Consider the following 22076-nt stretch of genomic DNA (forward strand, 5'->3'; position numbering starts at 1 on the left):
CCCTATCGGCAAGGTGCATATGGCCCCCCAAAGTAGGGGGGTCCCCGCCCTGCCCCCCTTTTGTAGCATGCGCTCTGGCACCTTCAATAAGTAAATTAATCTAATTTGAAGTTTTGAACATCAGTGTTTCCTGTTCGTTTAAAATGACATCATTTATCCATTCCAGAGTCTCCATATTCACCCTCAGCTGTGCACTGCCTTCTGTCTGCGGTGAGTTCACATGTCTGTAATAAAAGCAAGACATTCACGTACTATCTGTTAGTCAGTTGAACAGGTGAAGATCGGGTTGATACAAACAGGCTTGGTAGTGATCGACATGGCAACGTGCTGCAGGTCAGGTGTTTTGAGCTGAGCTAGACAGAGAGTAGCTTCAGTTAAAAGACTAAGAAGATTCAGCAAAAAATAGATCAGTGATGCTATTCTGCCCTCATGTTCTCCGGGAAGTTACCTGGAAGTGAATGTAGCCCCGGTGTGTTTTCATGTGGACTGACTGCGTCGGACTCTGTTTAGAAATAGCCCTTTTGCTTGTCAGTAGCTGGTCATACAGTCACTTTGGAGGCAATCGTACCTTTTGTGCTCTGATTAATTTGGCATGTAGTTCAGACCAGTCATATTTAGTTTAAACAACTTGATCCTGACTGTATAGGAAGGAGATAATAAGAGTAACGGGTGAATTAGCTGTAAAAGTGAACTTGCTTAAAGTTGTAAGAAACTAAAATGTTAAAAATTTGAGAATGGAATTTGGAGTGGTGTTAGCAAGAAGATGGAATGTATTGGATTGACCATTGATTAACTGGGCATTACGGATGAACTCTCATTAAATAATAACCATCAACCATTTATCCAGTCCATAGTACACGTATTGTATATTTGAGCATGTATAAAAGGAAATCTGGGGGGTTCCAATTTGAATGGGCTTGATGGAGCTGATAAAATGATTAATAGTATTATCTATAATCTAGACCAGAGGTCTTCAACAGGGGGTCCGCACCCCTAGGGGGTCCGTGAGGTACTGCATGGGGGTCGCGAAAGTTTTGGTTGATTAGACTTTTTTTATATTCTTCCCCCCCCCCCCCCCCCCCTGCAATTTTTTCCACTGAAGTGTATTTAAATACCATTAACATGAATTCAACACACTGTAGTAAACAGTTAAATGGAGGCAGAAGATGTCTTTCAGTCATCAATGCACACATTCAGCGACACACAGGAGCTCTTTCAAGCTGGGCACCGTTTCATTCACAACACATTAAAAATGTCCATTTGAATAGCTTTTATGCATGATTACATGCAATTGACAGACATTGTTGATCTTGGCAGGTATCAGTTTATTGTGTTATGTTTATAAATGGCAGTGGCATGGCCACCCTACTCACTGTGCCTCGCACATGTTTAAAATAAAAACATGAATATATGAACCTGTGTATTATTTGAGTATCTTAGTATTGAATGCACAATAACAAGGTACATTTACACATGGCACTATAGGACCAGTTTGATATAACACAATTTTATACAATATATATAATTAGGGGGTCCCTGCTCCATCTCGCCATCAGTTTGGGGGTCCTTGGCCTGGAAAACGTTGAAGACCCCTGATCTAGACATTAAACCCTTATTTTACTGAATTCTGATGAATTGTTTTGCACCTATTTGTACATCAATGTATGCTGGAAATATATTTATTGAAAGGAAAACACAGGTGACAATTCAAAATATATAAAACTATAATGAAACATAATAGGCTCTCAGGCATTCTGTATTGGTTCAACGATTTATTCTCCTGTTGATCAACTTTTCTCATTATCTCTGCTACTTTACTCTTCCTTCCTCTTTTGCATCATGTTGGAGAAGTAACCTCTTTAAATGTGCATGTGGCACTTATTTACCTCATGGATACATTAAACCCCTGGATTCTTTACAGCTCAAACGTGTTTCAGCGAGATTTCTGCTCATGTTCAAAACGTTCTGCACATTCTAAATATAACTCATCCCCTCTTTGTTCTATGAGAGTGGCCTCGTGATAACTTGAGAAAAATAAAGTTATTGTAATGGCCAATTTGGCTATATAAGTTTATTATGGGGTGGTGCGTGTGCGCGCTAATTGGAGATTATAAAGGGAATCACAGGTGAGGTGGAAGGGAAATCTGGATCCGGGAAGCTACAGTTTTTCAACCTCGGCTGTGTGAGAGTAATGTTTTTTAGATCTCATCGTTTTCGGCTTTTAATCACTCAAATCGGTTAGTTTGTATGTGCTTTTATCTAAACTTTTAGTAAAATAAAGGGTTAACAGTACGACGACGGAAGACCTCCATTATTTGCACCAGCAAGAGTTGGAAAGGGCTTCAGATTTCACCCAGTGGCATTATCAGTGGACAGATTGCCACTGCAGTTATAATAGATTTCAAGAATGAAGTCAAAATATTTCAAGGGGAAATTCCACCTGCCCTGTAGTCTGCTGTGTATTACGTTTATTGCTCGGCTGATACGTCTCCATGTCATTCAGAACATCTGACAGACAGCCCTGTATGGGTCTCTGGATGAGACACAGTTTAGGGAAGCGGCTCTAGGCTGCTCTATTTCGGAGGGGGAAAACCAAAACTACGGCCGAAATGTATGGAGCCCAATTACGACACAGCTGTCGCAGCATGCCAACAGCAGAGCCTCCATTAAAATGACCTGGAGCTGCACAGACCACGGAAGCCTCGCTGCTCATCTCCAGTTTAACGAGAGAGAGAGTGGACACAATTAAGGCGGCGTTTGAGCCGGAAGCATAGATGTAAACGTGTTTTTTGAGAAACAGCTGCAACAAGTAAAGCATGTCCTCAGTGGCAGAATGTATCACAGACCTAGATGTAAGTGAATATGACAAATGTTCTTGCAGTGTAATTTCTGTGTCATTTTATAAAGATAATAAATATATAGTGGTTGTCATTTCAATGTCTATACTGTTAGGGACAGAGATCCCAAGATTAATTTGCAATGTGTGACATTTATTACAGATAAACTATAAAACGGGAAAATCTTCTCTGTCCTATGAATAGGCCTACAAGGCTAAAGTCATAACGACGACGCCCCCAAGCGGAGGAGAGCCGCGTTACAGCAATATCTGCTAAATATAGTTAAGTTTCGGTTTCCAAACCTTAGAAATGATACTGAACCTTCCTCTTCCATTGAACCCAGCATTCACTCAGCCGTGGCTGCTGGCTTGTTGTGTTCAGATGTGGAAGGGAACACCTTAAGGAAACGGATAAGAAGAGCGTCAAAAGTAATGGAGTCGGAAATATTGAAGATCGTCTGCGCCAATCAAGGATCAATTGACACCGATGATTTGATATTGAATCTCGGATTAGGCGATTCAGTTTATGATGTCATTAGTAACCAAGATAAATTTGCTTTGTGTTGTCCTTACGGGCAGCCGAAGGTGGTGGCCAGGACCAGACTGAAACTGTGTAGAGTCAGAGAGTGTCCGGGATCATGCGGGGCGCTGCACCTGTGTAAAAAGTTCCTCCTCACCGGATCCTGTCCGTACAGGTAAATAGCTTATGTTTGCTAAAGGGATGCGGCCTAACGTGAGTCAAATGATTGTTGGGCAGTAAGAGAGGCCTGTGACTCCTCCAGAGATAGCTCAGTTGTTTGTAAAGGAAGCTTTATTGTTTAAATCAAAAAATAGTATCGTTTCCATGTGCAATTAAATTGCTATTTTATGAAGAGCACGGTCATAGGTTTGTTTTTGCGTTTGATATGGTTGCATTTGAGCAGTGAGCAATAAAGCCCTTCCTTGACTCGACGTGGTGCGTTCGTGTACTTGTCATTTAGCTTGACCAGCAAGTATATCATTTTTTTTTTTTGGCTTAGTAACTTCACATTGTCAACCGCTAACGTTATGTCCAAAAAAAATATGGACATAAACGCGCTTTACAGGTTAGCTAGCACAAGGAGTCCTGATATTCCTTAGACTTAAAAGTAGCTAGCTTCAAAGTTAGAATAAGGAATGTTATTTAAAGAGTCGTCTTCGCTAAGTGCTTAACTTTGTGGAACTTTTTGGAGTTGTCCTTTAAACCTGCTGGTGTCTTTATGCTAACTTAACTAGCTGCTACCTAGCTAAGAAAAAGCAAATTTAGTATTGGACATTAGCATTATCTTGGTAGCTGTGTTTCACAGTTCTGGTTCAGTGGTGACCATTGGCCCTGAGCATCCCGGTAGAAAAAGTTTATCATTCAAGAACAAAACACTTTTTTTGGGTGGGGGTGGATTTTCCCTTCATCAAAGTGACAGTGGGCAGATATGAAAGGGGGAGAGAGAGAGAGATGGAGGGACGACACGCAGCAATGGGCCACCGGCCGGTTTCGAACCCTAACCGCTACAGGTCCAGGCAACACGGGGAAAACGCTCCCACTGGGCGAGCCAGAGGGCGCCCTAAGAACAAAACACTTAAGTGTGTTTAATACCTCTTTACAGCTATACTACCATAACTCATGTGTTTAGGTGTGCTACTGTGTATTCATCTCTATGTAGCTCTATCTATATATATCCATATTTTTTTACTTTTAAAACCACAATACTTTTTGCAGTTAGACTTTTCAACCAACATAACACATAAGAAATATTTAAATGAATTTAGTACTATAGCATTTAGCCAATTTGTGGTTACAAAACATAATGGAGGAATGTATTATTTTACAGAGCAACTGCATATTTAAAATCATACTCATGGCTGAACTATGTGTGGTGTGTTCATGGATGACAGGACAGGATGCAAATTCTCCCATGACCTGGACTCTGATCACAATGTGAGGTTACTGCGAGTGCACGAGCTGGAGAGTCTGAGCCGGACCGAGCTGAGCACACTGCTGCTGCAGAGTGACAGTTGGCTTCTGCCTGATGTAAGTTTCACTACATACACAAGTGTTTTTTCAAATCCGATTGTTAGATTAGTAAATCAGGGCTAAAAACTCCTGCTTAATGTATGGAACAATACACAGTAGGGATTTATTTTTTTCTCAAAAAGTAATTCTCACCCAAGTGCAGAAGCACATTAGCTGTGCCAGTCTAGGACTTAGTTAAACATTTACTTAAATATAGAATATTTTCTACGTATCAGCCTATTTGGTTTACTTATAAAAATAGTAACGTTTTTTTCCCAGGAAATAGTTTGGATATGTATTAAACCCTAGTCGTCAGATGCTGAAAATATGATTGCAAGAAACCCTAGATTCCTTAAGAGTAACAGAAGTTTGACTTCATCATAGGGCTGGGCAATTTATCGATATTATATTGATATCGAGATATGAGGCTAGATATGGTCTTAGATTTTGGAAATCGTGATATTGTAAATGGCTTAGGTGTTTCTTTTCCTGGTTTTAAAGGCTGCATTACAGTTAAGTGATGTCACTTTCTGTGTTACCAGACTGTTCTAGCTCTGCAGTTATTTTTACCTTTACCCTCTTACTCATTATATCTGCATTACTGAAAATTATTTATCTTGAATCTCCTTGTGAAAAAGCACCAATTGTCAACACTATAATATCGCCACAATATTGACGTTGAGGTACTGGGACAACATTATCGCAATATCTGATTTTTTTCCATATCGCCCAGCCTTACTTCATCAACACTTGGATTTACAGTAGCTGGATAACATCTGTATTTGTCATCTTAAAGGAGTTGGTCACTGAAAAATAAAATTTCAATATCACAACAACAATTTGCCTGTAATTGCCTTTTTTTTCCTTGCTTTTTGCTTTCTGTGATTTTTAACCACCTTTTGTCCCTACACCAGATATGTCATAACTACAACAATGGTGGCGGAGAGTTTGGCTTGTGTCAGGAGGGTTTCGCCTGCAAGAGACTGCATATCTGTGAGAGGTTCCTGAACCGCGACTGCAGCTGCTCCAAGGCTCATTATTTTAATGCTCCACAGCCATACAAGAGCCTGCAGGAGAAAGGCGTGCCTGAAGACCTCACTCATTCCTTGAAGTCTGTTTATGCAAACAAATTGGCTTTGAAGTACACTGACAGAAAGCAACCAAACTCTTCCACCAGGGAATTCTTTGCCACTCCCAACAAAACTGGGAGAGGGGGAGGTGTTCACCGGGGCAACAGAGGCAACAGAGGCAACAGAGGCAACAGAGGCAGCAGGGGAAATAGAGGCAACAGGGGCAACAGAGGAAATAAAGGAAACCCAGGCAACCGTCAACCGGCGCAACGAACCTCTTCCACTGATGACATCCTTGCTGAAATCAACGCCTTAGTTCCGCCCAGCAACGATGGAATGAACGATTGGCTGCAGCTAAACTCTTCCACCAGTGACATCTCCGTTGCTGCCAACGACACTGATGCAAGCAGCGACGATGGTCAGAGCAAAAAACAAAATCTGAATAAAACTTCAACAGCTGTCAGGGAGAAAGGCGGGAACATGGTCAAACCATCAACCAGTTCCACTAATGACAACCCCGGTGCTGTCATCGACGATGCAAAAACCGATGACGGGCCGAACAGAAGACAAAGGCAAAGGCCTGCTAGAGGTAAACTCCACCAGCTGCAAAAGCTTTTAACGAAGCAGTTTTCTTAAATAACTCTAAATTGTAAAAGAAAAACCTTTTGTTTGTTTCCTTCAGAGAAAACTGAGATCTGCATGTTCTTCATCAAAGGAAACTGTATACATGAGGGTAAGTAATCAACGCTACATCATAGATCATCCTGCAAAACAGTAATAATTACACTTGTTGTGTACTATAGAGTTTAGAGCCTATCACGTCATCAATCTAGTTTTTATGACGATGTCTTCTCAGAGCGATGTTTTAAAGCTCACGACAAGATGCCGTACAGATGGGAGGTCAGAGAGGACAATCAGTGGACCGCCTTGACTGATAATGAAAACGAGGCGATTGAGAAGGACTTCTGCGACCCTAAAAACACTTACAGGTACTCTCTACAGACATTCAATGAGATCCTAGTTCTGGAAAGATCTAATTCTTAAATTCAACCTTAAGATCTATACTGAAACAACCAAATTGATCAACTATATAATGACAAAAAGCCTTAAAGGGATAGTTTGGATTTTTTGAAGTTTGGATGTATGAGTGTGTATGACTATGTGTATACTTACACATAGTCAGTTTATTACCTTCTGTAGATGGTGGTTAGCACGTGCCCAGTTTGGAGAAGCCAGCCGGGGTACCGCCACGGAAGCTCAGCAATGTTCTGCTGTGGTCGATGCAAACAAAATGTATTTTAGGCGCCTAAAAAATGGGCCATCCGAAAAACTGTTTCAGTGTATGCCATGTTTAAAATATTGTTACCACTTTACCTTACCGTCAGACAGCCCTTTATGACTTCTTCAAAGCCACCAGACTCCTTTGCCAAAAACAGTAATTTTACCTTGCACAACGCAGGAGTTGCTGATCTTCTGCTGCCTCTATCAGTTAGTTTGTGTGATTTTTGGTGTTTTAAAGGCTTTGCCCAGATTCACCAGTCACACAACAACACAAACAAACAAACCAATCAGGGCTGCAGTAGACCAGCAAGGCCCATGTTCTCTCACCCCGCAACGCACTATACCACACACTAGAACTCGACCGATAAAGGATTTTTAAAGCAGATACCGATACGAATATTTGGTTATTCAAAAATCCGAAATGACGATATATCGACTGATATATATTTCCAGAAAACGCATTGCAAAAAAAAAAGATTTCCCTTACATTAGTTATTAGTGTTTAGTTCATTAATGAGTTTTCACTAAAATAATATAATTGGTTTTATTGTCTCAACAGAACAATGGAACATCAAAATATATTAAAGTTGTGATAAATAAAATGTATAAAAATACAAACTTAAGATATGAAACTTAAAGTCCTTCAAACAAAAACACAATAACAAAAAGAAATCAGTGTTGCCAACAGGGACGTTGTCTAGTGGACAAACTATGCAACGGCAATTCTCATTACATGGTTGACAGCCTGTTTTTATTTAAATATTAATTTATCAGAATCATGTATTTGTCATTACAAATGATTCTGATGAATGAATATTTAAAAAAAAAAAAAAGGCCATTATAAATGCCGGTACCAATAGATTGGGAAATGGCTTATATCGGGCGGCCGATATATCGGTCGGGCTCTACCACACACACAAGTACTTTACAGAACAATCGTGTTCATTTAGCTAAGATCTACCTTCCACTCCAAACACAACTGCAAATAAACTTCATCTTGCCTTCTCTTTTCTGGTGTTTCCCTTATAAAAAAGGATCTGTGATGTTGTATTATATATTTCCACTTGCGAGTTGAATCTCTCGCAGTCCTTGGTGTTGTAGGCTGGATTGACTGGATGCTCTAACTTTTTCACTTCCTGCCCGGCTGGCCCAACAGCCCACGGCTGAATAGACCTGGCACGGATCTATAGCGGAGCCAAGAGCTGCTTCTCGCTTGCTTCTCGGATGTGCTGTGACGCGGGTGGTGGAGAATAGGGGTCATTGTCTGGATGGCAAATATGCTACAACCAACAGACGCTTAGCTGAAGAGGAACTCCCAGTATTGATCTAATGTTTTTAGCAAGCTAATGTATTGGTAAAATGCAGTACATTGTTTACTGTCAACATGAATTGTATGAATTAATAGTTATCTATTCTGCTGTCCTTAGTCAGCACCCCTACAGCACCCCACCTGTGCATTTTGACACAATGACCCGTGGATCGAACAAAGTCCGACGTCTCTCCACCACCAACTCTTTGCTTGAGCCAACCTTCATCCACACCACTGAGTGGGTTTGGTACTGGGAGGATGAGTCCGGAACGTGGAACATGTACGCTTCAGCTGTGAGTAACTGGAGTTCTGCCTTTCCTGTGCCCTGTGAAAGCTGCTCTCATCAATATTGTTTTATTGAAACAATGGAATATTTATGTAATGTGATATAGTTTCTATTCTGAAATTGAGATGTGCCAGTCTCCCCAATCTGAAACTTTATATTATAGCCAAACAAGGTACAGTATATACTGTATTATCTGACCTTTTATACAGCTGATTAAAGTCAGAAGTCATTCCTCTCCAGTAACGCCACGTCATTAAAAACCTTAAAAACATTGAAACAGTGCTTCATAGATAACAGTGTGAGTTAGCAAACAGTAGAGCAGCATGAAAAAGCAGCAGCAGTAGGCAATAGTTTTATTGAAGATAATCAAACTGACAACTTGCCTCAGCAAGCCAAGCTATTGGAGCTGATTTAGGCTAAAAATGAGCACTTTACCTTTATTGCAGTGAGATTTTACAGGCTTACCACAACCTTAAATGCTACTGTAGTGACAACTGTTCACTGCAGCAAACTTAATCTATTAAATTTTACACAAGATGAGAAAGAAGTGAGGCCCTGAAATGGAATTTATATAAACATCCATTGTCTGAAACCACTTATCATTTTATCATTATACTTCCCACTTTATCCTTTCCACTCACGGTCTACTGAACCTGTGCTGAAGTGATGACTACATGTGTTTACATAACCCTGCTACTCTTTTTCTAAAGATGCTACCCATGCACATCATGTAAGTATGAATTTTATTTGGCTCTACATCAGAGATGGGCAATTTTTCCCCCAAGGGGCCACATGAGAAACGGGGACTCTTTGTGGAGCGCCTGACCAACAGGCTAATCTCAATTCTGCTCAATATTAGTTTTATCTCTTTATAAAAAGCAGTACATGTTAGGTTTTTGACAAGCTGTGACTGGTAAGGGCACAAATGTTATGATTAGGACATGAAAATAGAAGCAGACTTAGTACAAAATGCAATTATGTCATGTTTAATCAACACCCACAAATGCATTTGTGACCAAAATGTGCATGTTTTGCATGTCATCGGTTGTAACACACGCCAGTTTGTTCCATTTAAGTCCCACATTCTCAAATGCCTCTTTTTTTCTCTGGGCATATAATGGCAGCAGCGTCCACCAAACACTCTTTAATAAACTCCCTTTCAGAAAATGGCTTATTGTGTTTGGCGATCTTGTGGCAGATCACAAAGCTGGTCTTGACTGCTGCATCCCTGGAGAAAAAGCCTTGTTTCTTTTTCAGTTTACTAGCAAAACTTCAGATGTCTGTTCCCGCTCTGCATTATAATCCTTCAACACAGCAATCTGTTCTCCGCAAACTAAGCACACAGCTTTACCTTTGACTTCATTAATTAAATACTTCGAAGTCCATGTTTGGTAAAAAACTCGGCGCTCTCTATCAACCTTTCTTTTTTCTCATGAGCTGACAATTTTGAGGGACAACAGCTCATTCACGTCCATCTCGTGAGCTCAGTTCGCGGCTCACTGACACATTTAAAGTTTTTCTTCTTCTACTTATTTTTAATTGCAACTTGCAACCAAAGAAGAAGAAGCTGCATACTTTCACACAACAACAAAAAACAGTTGCTATGCTGTACAGTTATTTATGTTTGATTGTTAACTTCCCATTGAACTCATGCGGGCCGGATGTGGCCCACGGGCCGTACATTGCTCAGGTCTGCTCTACATCCACACACACAAAAAGGAAAATGTAAATGTGTTGCATTTACATAGCGCTTTTCTAGTCTTAACGACTACTCAAAGCGCTTTTACATCATAAAGGAAACATTCACCATTCACACACTGTTGCCGAAGCTGCCACCTGCTCATCAGATAAACACTCGCACACATTTATACTCCAATGCACAGCATCGGGGGCAACTCGGGGTTCAGTGTCTTTCCCAAGGACATTTCGACATGGGACTGCAGGGCCAGGGATTGAACTCCCAACCTTCCGATTGGCAGGCAACCGCTCTACCACTGAGCCACAGCCGTCTATTATTTGCCCTTAACCACTTAGTCAATATATCCACATTACTGATGATTATTTATCTAAAATCTTATTGGTAAACAAGTTTGTAAAAGCACCCATTCTCAACCATACAATATTGTACCAATATTGATATTGAGGTATTTGGTCAAGATTATCATGGTATCTGACATCCATATTGCCCAGGTCCAGTTGGGTGTATCTGGGGCGGGAGCAAGAAAGTAAATACAGGAAGAAGGTCCTGTGTTGACTAGTACATATTTCTCCCCTATCTGTGGTCACACCAGCTCATTTTATATTATATTTGTGTTGTGTTGCAGGCTGGTGGAGGCAAAGTATCAGACATAGACTGTCCTACACTGGAGCAAAGGTTTCTGGACAATGACACAGATGTGGTGGAGTTCACCGCTGGTTCCCAGTCCTACTCACTCAGTTTCCCAGGTAAACAGATTTCACACAATGGATCTGTGTTCACAGTTTTGTGCCTTTTTTAAAACATTCAAGCAGTCATAATCTTTTCTTTTCCTCAGACATGATACAGACAAACAAGCAGTACGGCACCAAGAGGCTCGTGAAAAGACGTCCGCTGTTTGTCTCTGCAACTGATGTCAAAACAAAGAAAGTGAGGTAGGACATCCCACTCATACTGTTGGTCCCACTCATGTTTTCCACTTTTTAAGAAACATTTTATAAAACCACTTGCCAATCAAACTAATCCTAATCGTACTTTGCTTTCTGACCACAGAAGGCCTCTTGGTATACAAAGTTTGGCCGCTGTACCCGGCCACTGGGACAAGACGCAGATTCCTCAAACAGGATACAAGGTGTTGTGAAAGCACCACACCTTCAGTCTGCATGGCAGACATAACTTCTCTACTCTTGTCTGTAATGCTTCTGCTAACATCCATGCCCTGGCTTAGAAATCATGACGTCTAAACCCCAATTCCAATGAAGTTTTCAATCTATATTCAATTGAAAACATTACAAAGACAAGGCATTTAATGTTTAAACTGATTTACTTTATTGTTGTATCTACTCATTTTGAAGTTGATGCCTGCAACACATTCCAAAAAAGCTGGGACAGGGGCATGTTTACCACTGTGTTGCATCACTTTTTCTTTTAACAACACACAAGCTTTTGGGACCTGAGGACACTAATTGTTGAAGCTTTGTAGGTGGAATTTTTTGCCCATTCTTGCTTGATGTATGACTTCAGCCCGTTTCCATTGTCCTATTTGCGCTTCATAATGCGCCACACAGTTTCAATAGGAGACAGGTCTGGAATGCAGGCAGGCCAGTCTAGTACCCGCACCATTCCTTGCATGTAAACGACTGAGCCTTTTGGGGAAATTAACATATGGTATGTTCACCGGTGCAATGTTCCAAATGGGTGCTTTGTTTTTTTAGCATTCCCTTTCCCAGTCTTTTGTTGCCCCAGTCCCAACTTTGGAAATAATGGATTGGAAATAAAATAAAGTTGATCAGTTTGAACATTAAATATCATGTCTTTGTAGTGTATTCAACTGAATATAAGTTGGAAATGATTTGCAAATCATTCTGTTTTTATTTACATTTTACACAACGTGCCAACTTCATTGGAATTGGAGTTTTGTAGTTTGCAGTTACATATGTTAGAAAACTAGACTACCACTAACTGCTAGATGTAGCCAAATCCACGTCATTATTTTCACGATGTGCATATTTGCTTATTTGTCTTCTGGGTCAGATTTTCTGACAAAAGGGGGAACATTTTCAACATAGTGTTGTTAACAAGGAAATAAGATCATACTGTACAGAGCATACGTTATTGTTGACAATGTGCTGTTTTGGCAATCAGCAATGTTCTGTCTTGTACCATAGAGAAAATAAAAATATGACTCTGGAAAACCACATCCAATTTTAAAGGCCAGTAAAGGTGTATTCTGGGTATTAATTTGAATTTTATCGAAATTGCAATTTGGACTAGTGCAATATTCCGAATGAAGTATTGTGGTGGTCTATAGACTGGAGAAAAACTATTTGTTTGGTACAGTTCCTTGCAAAAAAAACCCACATCCTAATGTTTTTGATATGTTTAATATTTTTGTTTGAATGAAAGTAAGCGTAATAATGCAAAAATGATCATTCTCTACAACATTTTTGAATCGTATATCAAGTCATATTAAATAACTTTTGATAGAAGTTAAAGTGCCCAGGTGTTTTAGGCCTTTTTTTTAAAAAGATAGATAACTATATGTACTTGTTTTTAAAGATTTACATTACAGTTAATTTATTTATCTCAGGCTTTTATCCAAAGCGACTTACAGTGAGTGCATTTAACCATGTGGGCACAAACCCAACAAGTGTGAGAATCCTAAAGATTTTCCTTCCCTAGCGACCATCACGCTCGGGCTGAGTGCCACGGAGAGGGTAGCAAAGTCAGAAGGTTTTGGAGACTGACTAACACACTCATGGCTTTGTTTTTTTTGTTCTTTTGTTTGTTTTTTGACCGTAACCAATATTTTTAAATACAGCCAACTTAATTCTCAAGTGGAAATAAACTACTGCCTTGAAGGGTACCAATACTGTGACTTCAACACCAGTTCCTAAAAGATCCTTTTATTGATGCCAATGTTATAAAACAAATATAAATTACAACATGTACACAATTATGGCGCAAATCTTTTTATTTATTTTTCAGCTCCTACTATGTGAGCCCCCCCTTGTGTCATGTAGAGTTTGTCCTGCCTGTCTCTACGTTGTAACGTTACGTAACCTTAGACAGCCAATCACAGACAGTATTAGAACTTGGTATAAGCATGCTGCGTGCTTATTGGCTCACTCACGCTGATGAGATTTACTCCTATTGAAATTGGGTATTGAATGACGAGGCATTTTTGAGACTCGATACTTGGGTAGTATTGAAAAAGGCAGTTCTTTTAGTGCTTATTGAATTCGGTACCTAGCCCTACTTAAAGGAATGAAAAACACTTTGGAAAATCTCACAGAGACCAGGCATTATCCACGCAAGTAGATCTCACACCATACTGTCCCATACTAATCCATTCCCCCCTGACCCCATTGGCCTTCAGGACCCAGTCAGAGCCGCCCCTCCTTCTGAAGAGTCCTTGGTTACGGACAGGGCGAAGAGATGATTTAAAAAACATAGAAGATAGATAAATAAATATGCAAACAAATCAGTAAATAATATATTGACTAGCTGACATGACACAATTAAAACTGTCCAAGGTGACTTTATTAACTCCAAAGCAGTTGATGGAAACATGCTAATTTTGGGAAATTTGCATTTTATTTTTTAAAAGTTTGCATGTGAGGTTCATAATTTGTGTCCGCTGTCCCAAAATGGCCAAAAGAATAAACTATTGTAGTAGTTGTGTCCGAAAAAGATTTCTTGGACAGAATTAAAAAATGTAGCCTGGCTAACAACAATTCCTTTTCTCTTGGTGTTTTCCAGCGAGTCCCCCTGCAGCGCTCCTCGGATGAATTTAAGGAGATTGAAAGTCTTTTCTGTAAAACCATGCGAGGCTTTGACATTGTCCAAATTGAGAGGATTCAGAACAAAGCTCTTTGGGAAGTCTTTCAGTGGTACGTAGGTGATTTTCATGTGATTTGTCTCGCAAACTTACAATTATCCATCCCAGTGGTCGTGTGTTTAAATAGCTTCTTAGCTGGGTTATTATTGGATCTGCTCAGATAACCATCACTCTCTGGTTGTTAAAGTGAGAGTGGGCAACTTTTATAAAGAAGAAACAACACATTCTTACAAAAGAGAAGTTGAACATATGAGCAGCACGTTAGCACGCATTGCTAAATGTATCAGCCTGATTTAAAGTTTCTGATTAATTGTTCCTGAATAAAGGCAGAAAAATCAGATGAAGAACAACACCAAGAAACCCTTTGTGGCTGAAAAAAAGCTCTTTCATGGCACGGACTCTAAATACGTAGATGTCATCTGCCACACCAACTTTGACTGGAGAATCTGTGGAACTCATGGAACTCTTTATGGCAAAGGTGAGTTGAAGACACTTTCATTTCTAAGTTGTTTACTGATTAATGGTAAACGGTTATCTTTTACACCTTTTGTTTGTGTATTTATTCCTTTTTTTAATATTAAAGTTTATTATGTTCATGTATGCGCCAACCACCAAGGCAAATTTCTTGTAGGTGTTACTTACTTGGCAATAAATCCTTAGAATGGGGTAGTATCTTATACCAATCCTAAAATCTGTACATCACCCTCAATGTGCACACAAATACAAAGGGGACAATTTTCTTTTTCCTATTCAGTGTGTTAAACTGTCCATCAGTATTGCTGTTGACTAATAGTTGACTCTGGTTCAGAGGGGTCATAGTTCCTCCCAAAGACAATGGATTACAATGGATAGCAATCTTCTATGTCGGGCTAGTTTCACATTCATGACATGACATTCTGACATTTTATAGACCAAATAATCAGATCTCACAATAATCCAGACATCTCTGTGTCCAAACCCAGGTAGTTACTTTGCCCGGGATGCAAAATACTCCCACAGCTACACCGGTGACTCTGATGTCAAATCCTTGTTCATCTCTCGGGTGCTGGTGGGAGATTACACCAGAGGGTCCTCCAACTACGTCCGACCTCCTTCCAAGGACGGCGGAGACATAAACTTCTTTGACAGTTGCGTCGACGACGTTATATCCCCTTCCATCTTTGTTGTGTTTGAGAAGCACCAAATCTACCCCGAGTACCTGCTGCAGTACAAGACCACACAACCACCCGTCGACTTATTTGGTTATGCGTCTGTACCGGCACCCAAACCAGTACCGGCACCCAAACCAGTACCGGCACCCAAACCAGTACCAGCACCAAGACCAGCTCCCCAACCAATCAGACCAGCTGCCCAACCCAGTATATCAGTTTATCAACCCACCACACCCTCTTACCAACCCAGTACATCCTCTTACCAACCCAGCACACCCTCTTACCAACCCAGTACATCCTCTTACCAACCCAGCACATCCTCTTACCAACCCAGTACATCCTCTTACCAACCCAGCACATCCTCTTACCAACCCAGCACATCCTCGTACCAACCCAGTACATCTGCCTATAATTCCAGAACAGCCTCATATCAACCCAGCACTTTGACTTACCAATCCAGCACATCCTCTTACCAATACCAACGCAACAGAATAGTCAGCCAACCCTCATCATCTCCATCTCCTCCACCTTCCTCACCAAGTCCGAAACCAACGAAGTCTGATTCCTGCGTCATTGTTTAGGGACAAAGCTGTAAGACCCAACAACAAGGCCTTTTGGTAATTAGGCAATGCTGTCCATTAGGAGTAGAGCTGCATTAATGCAGTAGTGTCCCTTACACTGCTTATTTAATTAGAAGAGCGTATAACATTAACATGATTAATCCCATGGATGAAAACAGTGCAGTAGAAAAATCTACAGTGAACAGGAAATATTAATGACTGATCTGCCAAGTTCACAATAGCCAAGTTTCCAACCAAATGTAACACAACTTTTAAATTTCTATCTGCAAAAGAAAATGCTAATTAATGCGCCTTTCCATCCACTGCAGTTGGTGGCATTGTTCTCTAGTTTACTCTAGCGTTGCAGTAGAAGAGGGGCAAGAAGATGACGTACTGTAAGGCGTCAAACTTCAAATGAACAAAAACCATGTTGGAAACGCGACAGAAATATAGCATTTCTGCCGCTGTTTTCTGTCTTCAATGTAAGCTTATCACTTACACGTCATGGTTTATTCACTTAGTCTGTTTCCATTGACCATTGCACTTATTGATATGTGGTTAACATAAATAAATGTAAAATGAACAAATTGATTAATACATTTTGCTCAGGAAAACTTTATAAATCACAATTCCATTTAAATCCTAATTTTTAATGGTTATAATCATATATTTATATACATCATTTTTAGTAATTATTGCAGGATGAGATGTTGCTGCAAAGCTCCCCAACCAGTAGAGGTGATAAAATCCTTGATCAGGAATAAAATATAAGCCATAATAGCTTTAGTATGAAATGTGAAGAAATTAGGTTTTGTAGTGTGTGTGTGTGTGTGTGTGTGTAAGTTGTTTTTCAGAGTGTAGAATATTTGAAAGCACCACTTGCAGATTTTGTTTAATTTGCTTACACTACGATTCTACTGCAACTAAAAATTCCCGTTCCGGTTTGCAAAATTCTGATATTTTGTGCATTAAATAAATAAATGAATGTAATTTTTTTAAATGATTAACTGCACAGAATCACTGTTTTGGTCGGCGTTGGTTACTGTGGGAGCTGCAGTTCCTTCTGTCTTTCTCCGTCGGCCTCCTAAGTAAATTGAAAACGCCACTAGCGGTCGTTTATCCTCTTAGTGAAATGAGGCAGGGCAAAAAAAATCATCAGTATGGCTGCTGGTGCTTCCTGTGACATTAGGGCTACAACACACACACACACACACACACACACACACACACACACACACACACACACACACACACACACACACACACACACACACACACACACACACACTTTCTCAGACACACAGACACACACAGTAGACCCTAGCAACCGCCTCCTGTTGTTTCCTGACAAACTGCATTGTGATTGTGAATATGTTAGCATATTAAGATGAGATTTTACTATAGTTATGCACCCTGACTTTTTCATTGGATCATTCTGAAGAAATGAAACGCTGAAGAAATGCACCAATTTACACTTTAGCACAATATCAGAGTTATACTACACTTTGGTAATGTGTATCTTTATGCAGTGATTTCTGTTTCTGTATAAGCATTAAGACCAGAATGTGTTTTTCCATTTTATTGTATTCAGGCATTTAGAAACCTGACATGTACTTTGGTCAGTGCAAATGTAAATAATCCTAACTGAAAAATTAATTGAAATAAACTACTTTGGTACTCGGAGCACGTTCTATGACAACACTTGATAGGAAGACATTCACTGGACCATCAATGGTGGAGTGAAATCTGCCATTTAGCTAGCCGGTGAATTTGTGATGTCTGGTTTCTGAAATAATTTAAATTAAAAGAGGTCATCAGGTCCAAAACCAATCCTGGACCCAGTTCTATAAATGTACTCATAGGCCAGTGGTTCGCAAAGTGGGGGCCGCGGACACCCAGGGGTTCTCGAAGAGGTTCCTGGGGGACCTCAGCAAAAGGTATAATCGTTTATTTTTTACTTTAATTCCATCTTAGTAACACAATGACATATTGTATGACTAATTTGGTCATGGGTTTCATATATGTTGTGTAATAAAATTCCCAAAAGCAAACTTCTGTCAGATACGGGGGGGCCATGGGACCAAATCAATTCTATTTTTTTTATTTGTGGCATTTCTGAGCGCCTAATGCGACACAATCTTAACAAATGGCGCTCTGGGGTCTAATTTGTGTCAGTTTAGGGGTCCTTGATGTAAAAAAGTTAGGGAACCACTATCATGGGCTACCATAGTTTCTGGTCTGACGGTAATATATAGTATATGGTGTCATATGCACCTAATTAATAGAAACGATTTCAGTTGCTTTAATACGTTCTTAATTTAGGCAACTGTGTGCCATTTCAAAATGAAAATACGTATTCAGGTAAACCAAACATCAGTGAATTCACAAGCACTAGGGTATAATCGGGGTTGGTGGCGGAGGACTTTTTTCCCAAGGGACTCAGGCTGTAAATGGTTAGAGCACTAATCGGGAACATTTATTCCCCTTTGGTTAAAAACATGTAGCTTTTTTTCTGTGCAGATGGTCAATAAAGTAGATTACAACGAGACAATTCCCAGGGTGAGAATAGGATTTGGCTGTCACAACCAACACATCCATTACTCTGCCAACTTGTGCTTCATTATGCATTTGCTCATTAGGATGGAGCTGTCCTATGGGAACGGCAGCTGTGCCCCGCGGGATGCAACAGCCCACTCAGTGACAGTAAATATCCACTGACATTAACCAGCCTAAGCAGCTACTTCCTGTCGGTGTCTTGCCCTGGCTACAGTTTGTTGGTAGACAGCTGTGAGGAGCTTCCAGTCCTCAGCATATTGGAAAATCTGGTGTTCCAGCATTGAAAGTGCTTATGAATAAAATGTCGACGTTCCCTTTGTTTGCGTGCACCCCTCTCGGTGTTTGTGTTTTTGCTGAGTCATGGTCTCTTGGTCTCAGCTGATGGAAGAATGCTATAGCGGCATGAGCCCAGCCTGAGGGGAAGTGAGTCAGATCTTTATTTGGCTGATCGCTGGAGACACCTGAGTTTCTGAAATGTTTGTGGTGATTTCAATAACAGCTGCGGTCAGTAGATCTACTGTAGCCTCAAAAGATCAATAACACACCTGTTGATCAGCCAAAGGTGTATAGTAACAACATTTTACATTGGGCTACAGGAAGGACATTTGATGGATTGCTCTACACTGCAAACCGAAGCCAACACTTTCAAAGCTGAGTCAGGACTTTTTTTTTTCTTATATATTTTTTAATTTCCTTTTAGCCTAGCAAAGGTATGGCAAGGTCAATCGGCCAGTCAGTCCACCACTTTCAGACTGAAATATCTCAACAACTATTGGATGGATTAGATTTTGTACAGACATCCAAGGTTTCCAGAAGATTTATCCTAATGGTAAACATTGCACTAACAGTACTGGAAAATAGAGGCTGTACACTCATCTTAGTTTCTATTTTCTGTGCAGCTGCTGTGTGCGGAAGCGTCTTGCTGTGATTGGATAAGACCATTTGTGCTCGCTTTGGATTGCAGCCTATGCCTCTTGTTTTTGTCTCAGATGCAACATCTGTTTCACTAATTCAAGGAGGAGCAGGGGCAATAAATGTATTAATGGCACAGAGTTGGTTATGTCGTGAATTCATGCTGACACCATTACACAATCAAACTGAGGCTCAAAGATAAAACATACCTACTAAAAGGTGATTTAAGGTGGAATTAATGAGTTGCTATAGCAGCATCTGTGAGTGTGCTGTTGGCCTCCCGAGGGCTGGAGGCTGGACCCATGGCTTCTCATTAAAGTGTAATTAGCTCCAACACAATCCTAGGATTTCTACATTCATTCACATAGTTATCCATGCATTAATTACACGTTTTCTTAACCCAGCTTTGTGCTCCTTGAATGATCCTGTTGTGTAATGTGTTTACAGGAGATTGCAGTGTCATTGTTAGTCTCTGTATGTTATCATTATGCAGACATTCTGACATATGATAGGTTAGATACCCAATGAACTTCTGATATAAGATATTACCCCAAAAGAAGCTAACCCTTTAAGGTATGAGTTTAAAAAAAAAAAAAAAAGGCTGTTGATGATACAGAGTTGTCTTTCAGTGCAGCAAACTCAACAACAGACAGGAGCCACTCGGTGTCAAAGCTGTGTGGGTTAAAAAAGATTGATGATGTTTTTATTACACTCTGTTACATCAGTGACATCTGGGTCGACGTGTTCTTCTGTGGCTGAGTGCCTTCATAAAATATTTACCTCTGCTGATATCAGCCTGACAAATATCTCCATCATTTAACTTTCCACTACTTTCATGTTCATTTACTATTTAGTTGTAAACAGAGAGGGCCCCCTAACGCACCCTTTGAAGCATAATTTGTTGATTTATTTGCCACTTGGGGCAGCATGAAAACAACGTTGACATCCGTTACAGTGAAACGTAGTAGCAAAAAGTTGTATTTATGCATTGTGCAGACACATGGCAACATTGGTATTTATTTAAAGTTGTGTTTCTGGTCACCTGATAAATGTGAGTCAATAGTCGATAGCTGTTTTGTCTCCGTCAACTACATTAACAGTTTAATTAAACAGCGCTCCTTTTGTTTCCCTCATTTGATCACCAAATACCGCTTAGGGCCCTCAAAAGTCTAGGACTGGCACTGGTCCCATGACAGTCTAATTAGAAAAATACCAGTGTAAAATAAAAAAAATAAAAAATTCTTTATTTTCTTTATTCCTATTTAAATGAAAATACATTTTTGAAAAATGTCAGATAAATTTCAGGGTGATATGGCAAATAACCAAACAAGTATTTGTATAAATCACTATTATATTAAATCATTGTAATATACATCCTTCTTTATTCTAGCTAAGAACTTGATCCTGTTTCCCAATTGAGGGGGCGAGATGCTCCCTCAATTTCACTGTTAGCCAATGAGCTACATGGACTGACTGCGGTAATGAATGCACTACACCCATCATGTTCCCAGCATGCATTGTAGAGAGAGAGAGAGAGAGAGAGAGAGAGAGAGAGAGAGAGAGAGAGAGAGGGAGAGGGAGAGGGAGGGAGGGAGGGGGATTGGCTCGGAGGCTGAGGAGGACCGTGGACCTGAGCGCAGGAGAAGCAGCATCAGAAGAAGAAGAAGAAGAAGAAGAAGAAGAAGAAGGTCTTCATCATCCGACACTTGCTCATCACTGACCACCGCTCAGGTAAATCATTTGCGCATTTATCCTCACCATCCTTCCTACGTTTTGTATCCAACGTCAGTCGGCGTGTGTGTGTGTGTATCCTGCTGCGGGCTGTGCTTTTAAGAAAAATTAGCAGTTTCACACAATGAAGCTCGTCCTTTCCGGGTATTTCGTAGCTGTTGTCATTATTATTCCTCGGGTAAGATGGAGTTTGACCTATGAGCGCAGCATTTTGCTGTGTCAGGCTGGTTTTTGGTTTGACAGCTTGGAGATGTACTTGGAGATGTAGGTTTATGCAGGGATTCCCTTCGCTAGTACGGATCTGCAGCCGCCAGTCCACTCACTTCTCCACGGAGCAGTTTATCAGGGGAGGGACGCGGGAAAGGTGGGGGGTATCCATTTCATGATTGTGACCGTGGATTACAATAAAAGAAACAGTGGATTACATAGTCAGTTTACACGCATTTTAAAGCAGAGGTCAGTCTATCACAAGTATAGATACTGTGCATCCTATTTAGAGATGTGAAACTGATGCAGTAAAACCAATTTTAGCCCTAGTTAAGCTAATATTTTTCTCTGAACTCTGCTTAGACTGCGTTGCCTCATGATAATGGCTAGGTATAGTAACACCTGTGGTTTTTCAGTTGTGCCCAAAACCCATATTGAATATTCTGTAAGTAGGCCTATATAACGTTAATTTAAAAAGAAAGGTAATGTCCACTTTTGCCACCATTCCTAACACAACATTAACATATTATCACATTTTGAGTTTATTTGTCGAACTTGTTAGCCAACAACTCTAGAGGGAAACATTTGGTTCTTTAGTGGCTAATTCTGCT

At 40.3% G+C, this 22076-nt stretch overlaps 1 protein-coding gene and 1 long non-coding RNA gene across 2 annotated transcripts; both read left to right on the forward strand.

Annotated features, from left to right (window-relative positions):
- The first annotated feature begins 1092 nt into the window (after positions 1-1092).
- On the forward strand, positions 1093-17738 carry LOC116674518 (uncharacterized). Its single transcript, XR_004328121.1, has 3 exons — positions 1093-1103; positions 2127-2131; positions 16142-17738. It is a non-coding gene; the product is annotated as an uncharacterized LOC116674518 (long non-coding RNA).
- LOC116674517 (protein mono-ADP-ribosyltransferase PARP12) lies at positions 3163-17738 on the forward strand. Its single transcript, XM_032506949.1, has 12 exons — positions 3163-3531; positions 4748-4883; positions 5780-6524; positions 6618-6668; positions 6792-6924; positions 8644-8818; positions 11136-11256; positions 11346-11442; positions 11561-11639; positions 14270-14400; positions 14675-14826; positions 15311-17738. Exons 1-12 carry the CDS (start codon positions 3269-3271, stop codon positions 16078-16080), a joined length of 2853 nt encoding a protein of 950 aa, XP_032362840.1. The 5' UTR covers positions 3163-3268; the 3' UTR covers positions 16081-17738.
- Positions 17739-22076: the final 4338 nt, after the last annotated feature.

This window comes from Etheostoma spectabile, unplaced genomic scaffold (genome assembly GCF_008692095.1).
Source record: "Etheostoma spectabile isolate EspeVRDwgs_2016 unplaced genomic scaffold, UIUC_Espe_1.0 scaffold00000589, whole genome shotgun sequence".
Lineage (NCBI taxonomy): Eukaryota > Metazoa > Chordata > Actinopteri > Perciformes > Percidae > Etheostoma > Etheostoma spectabile.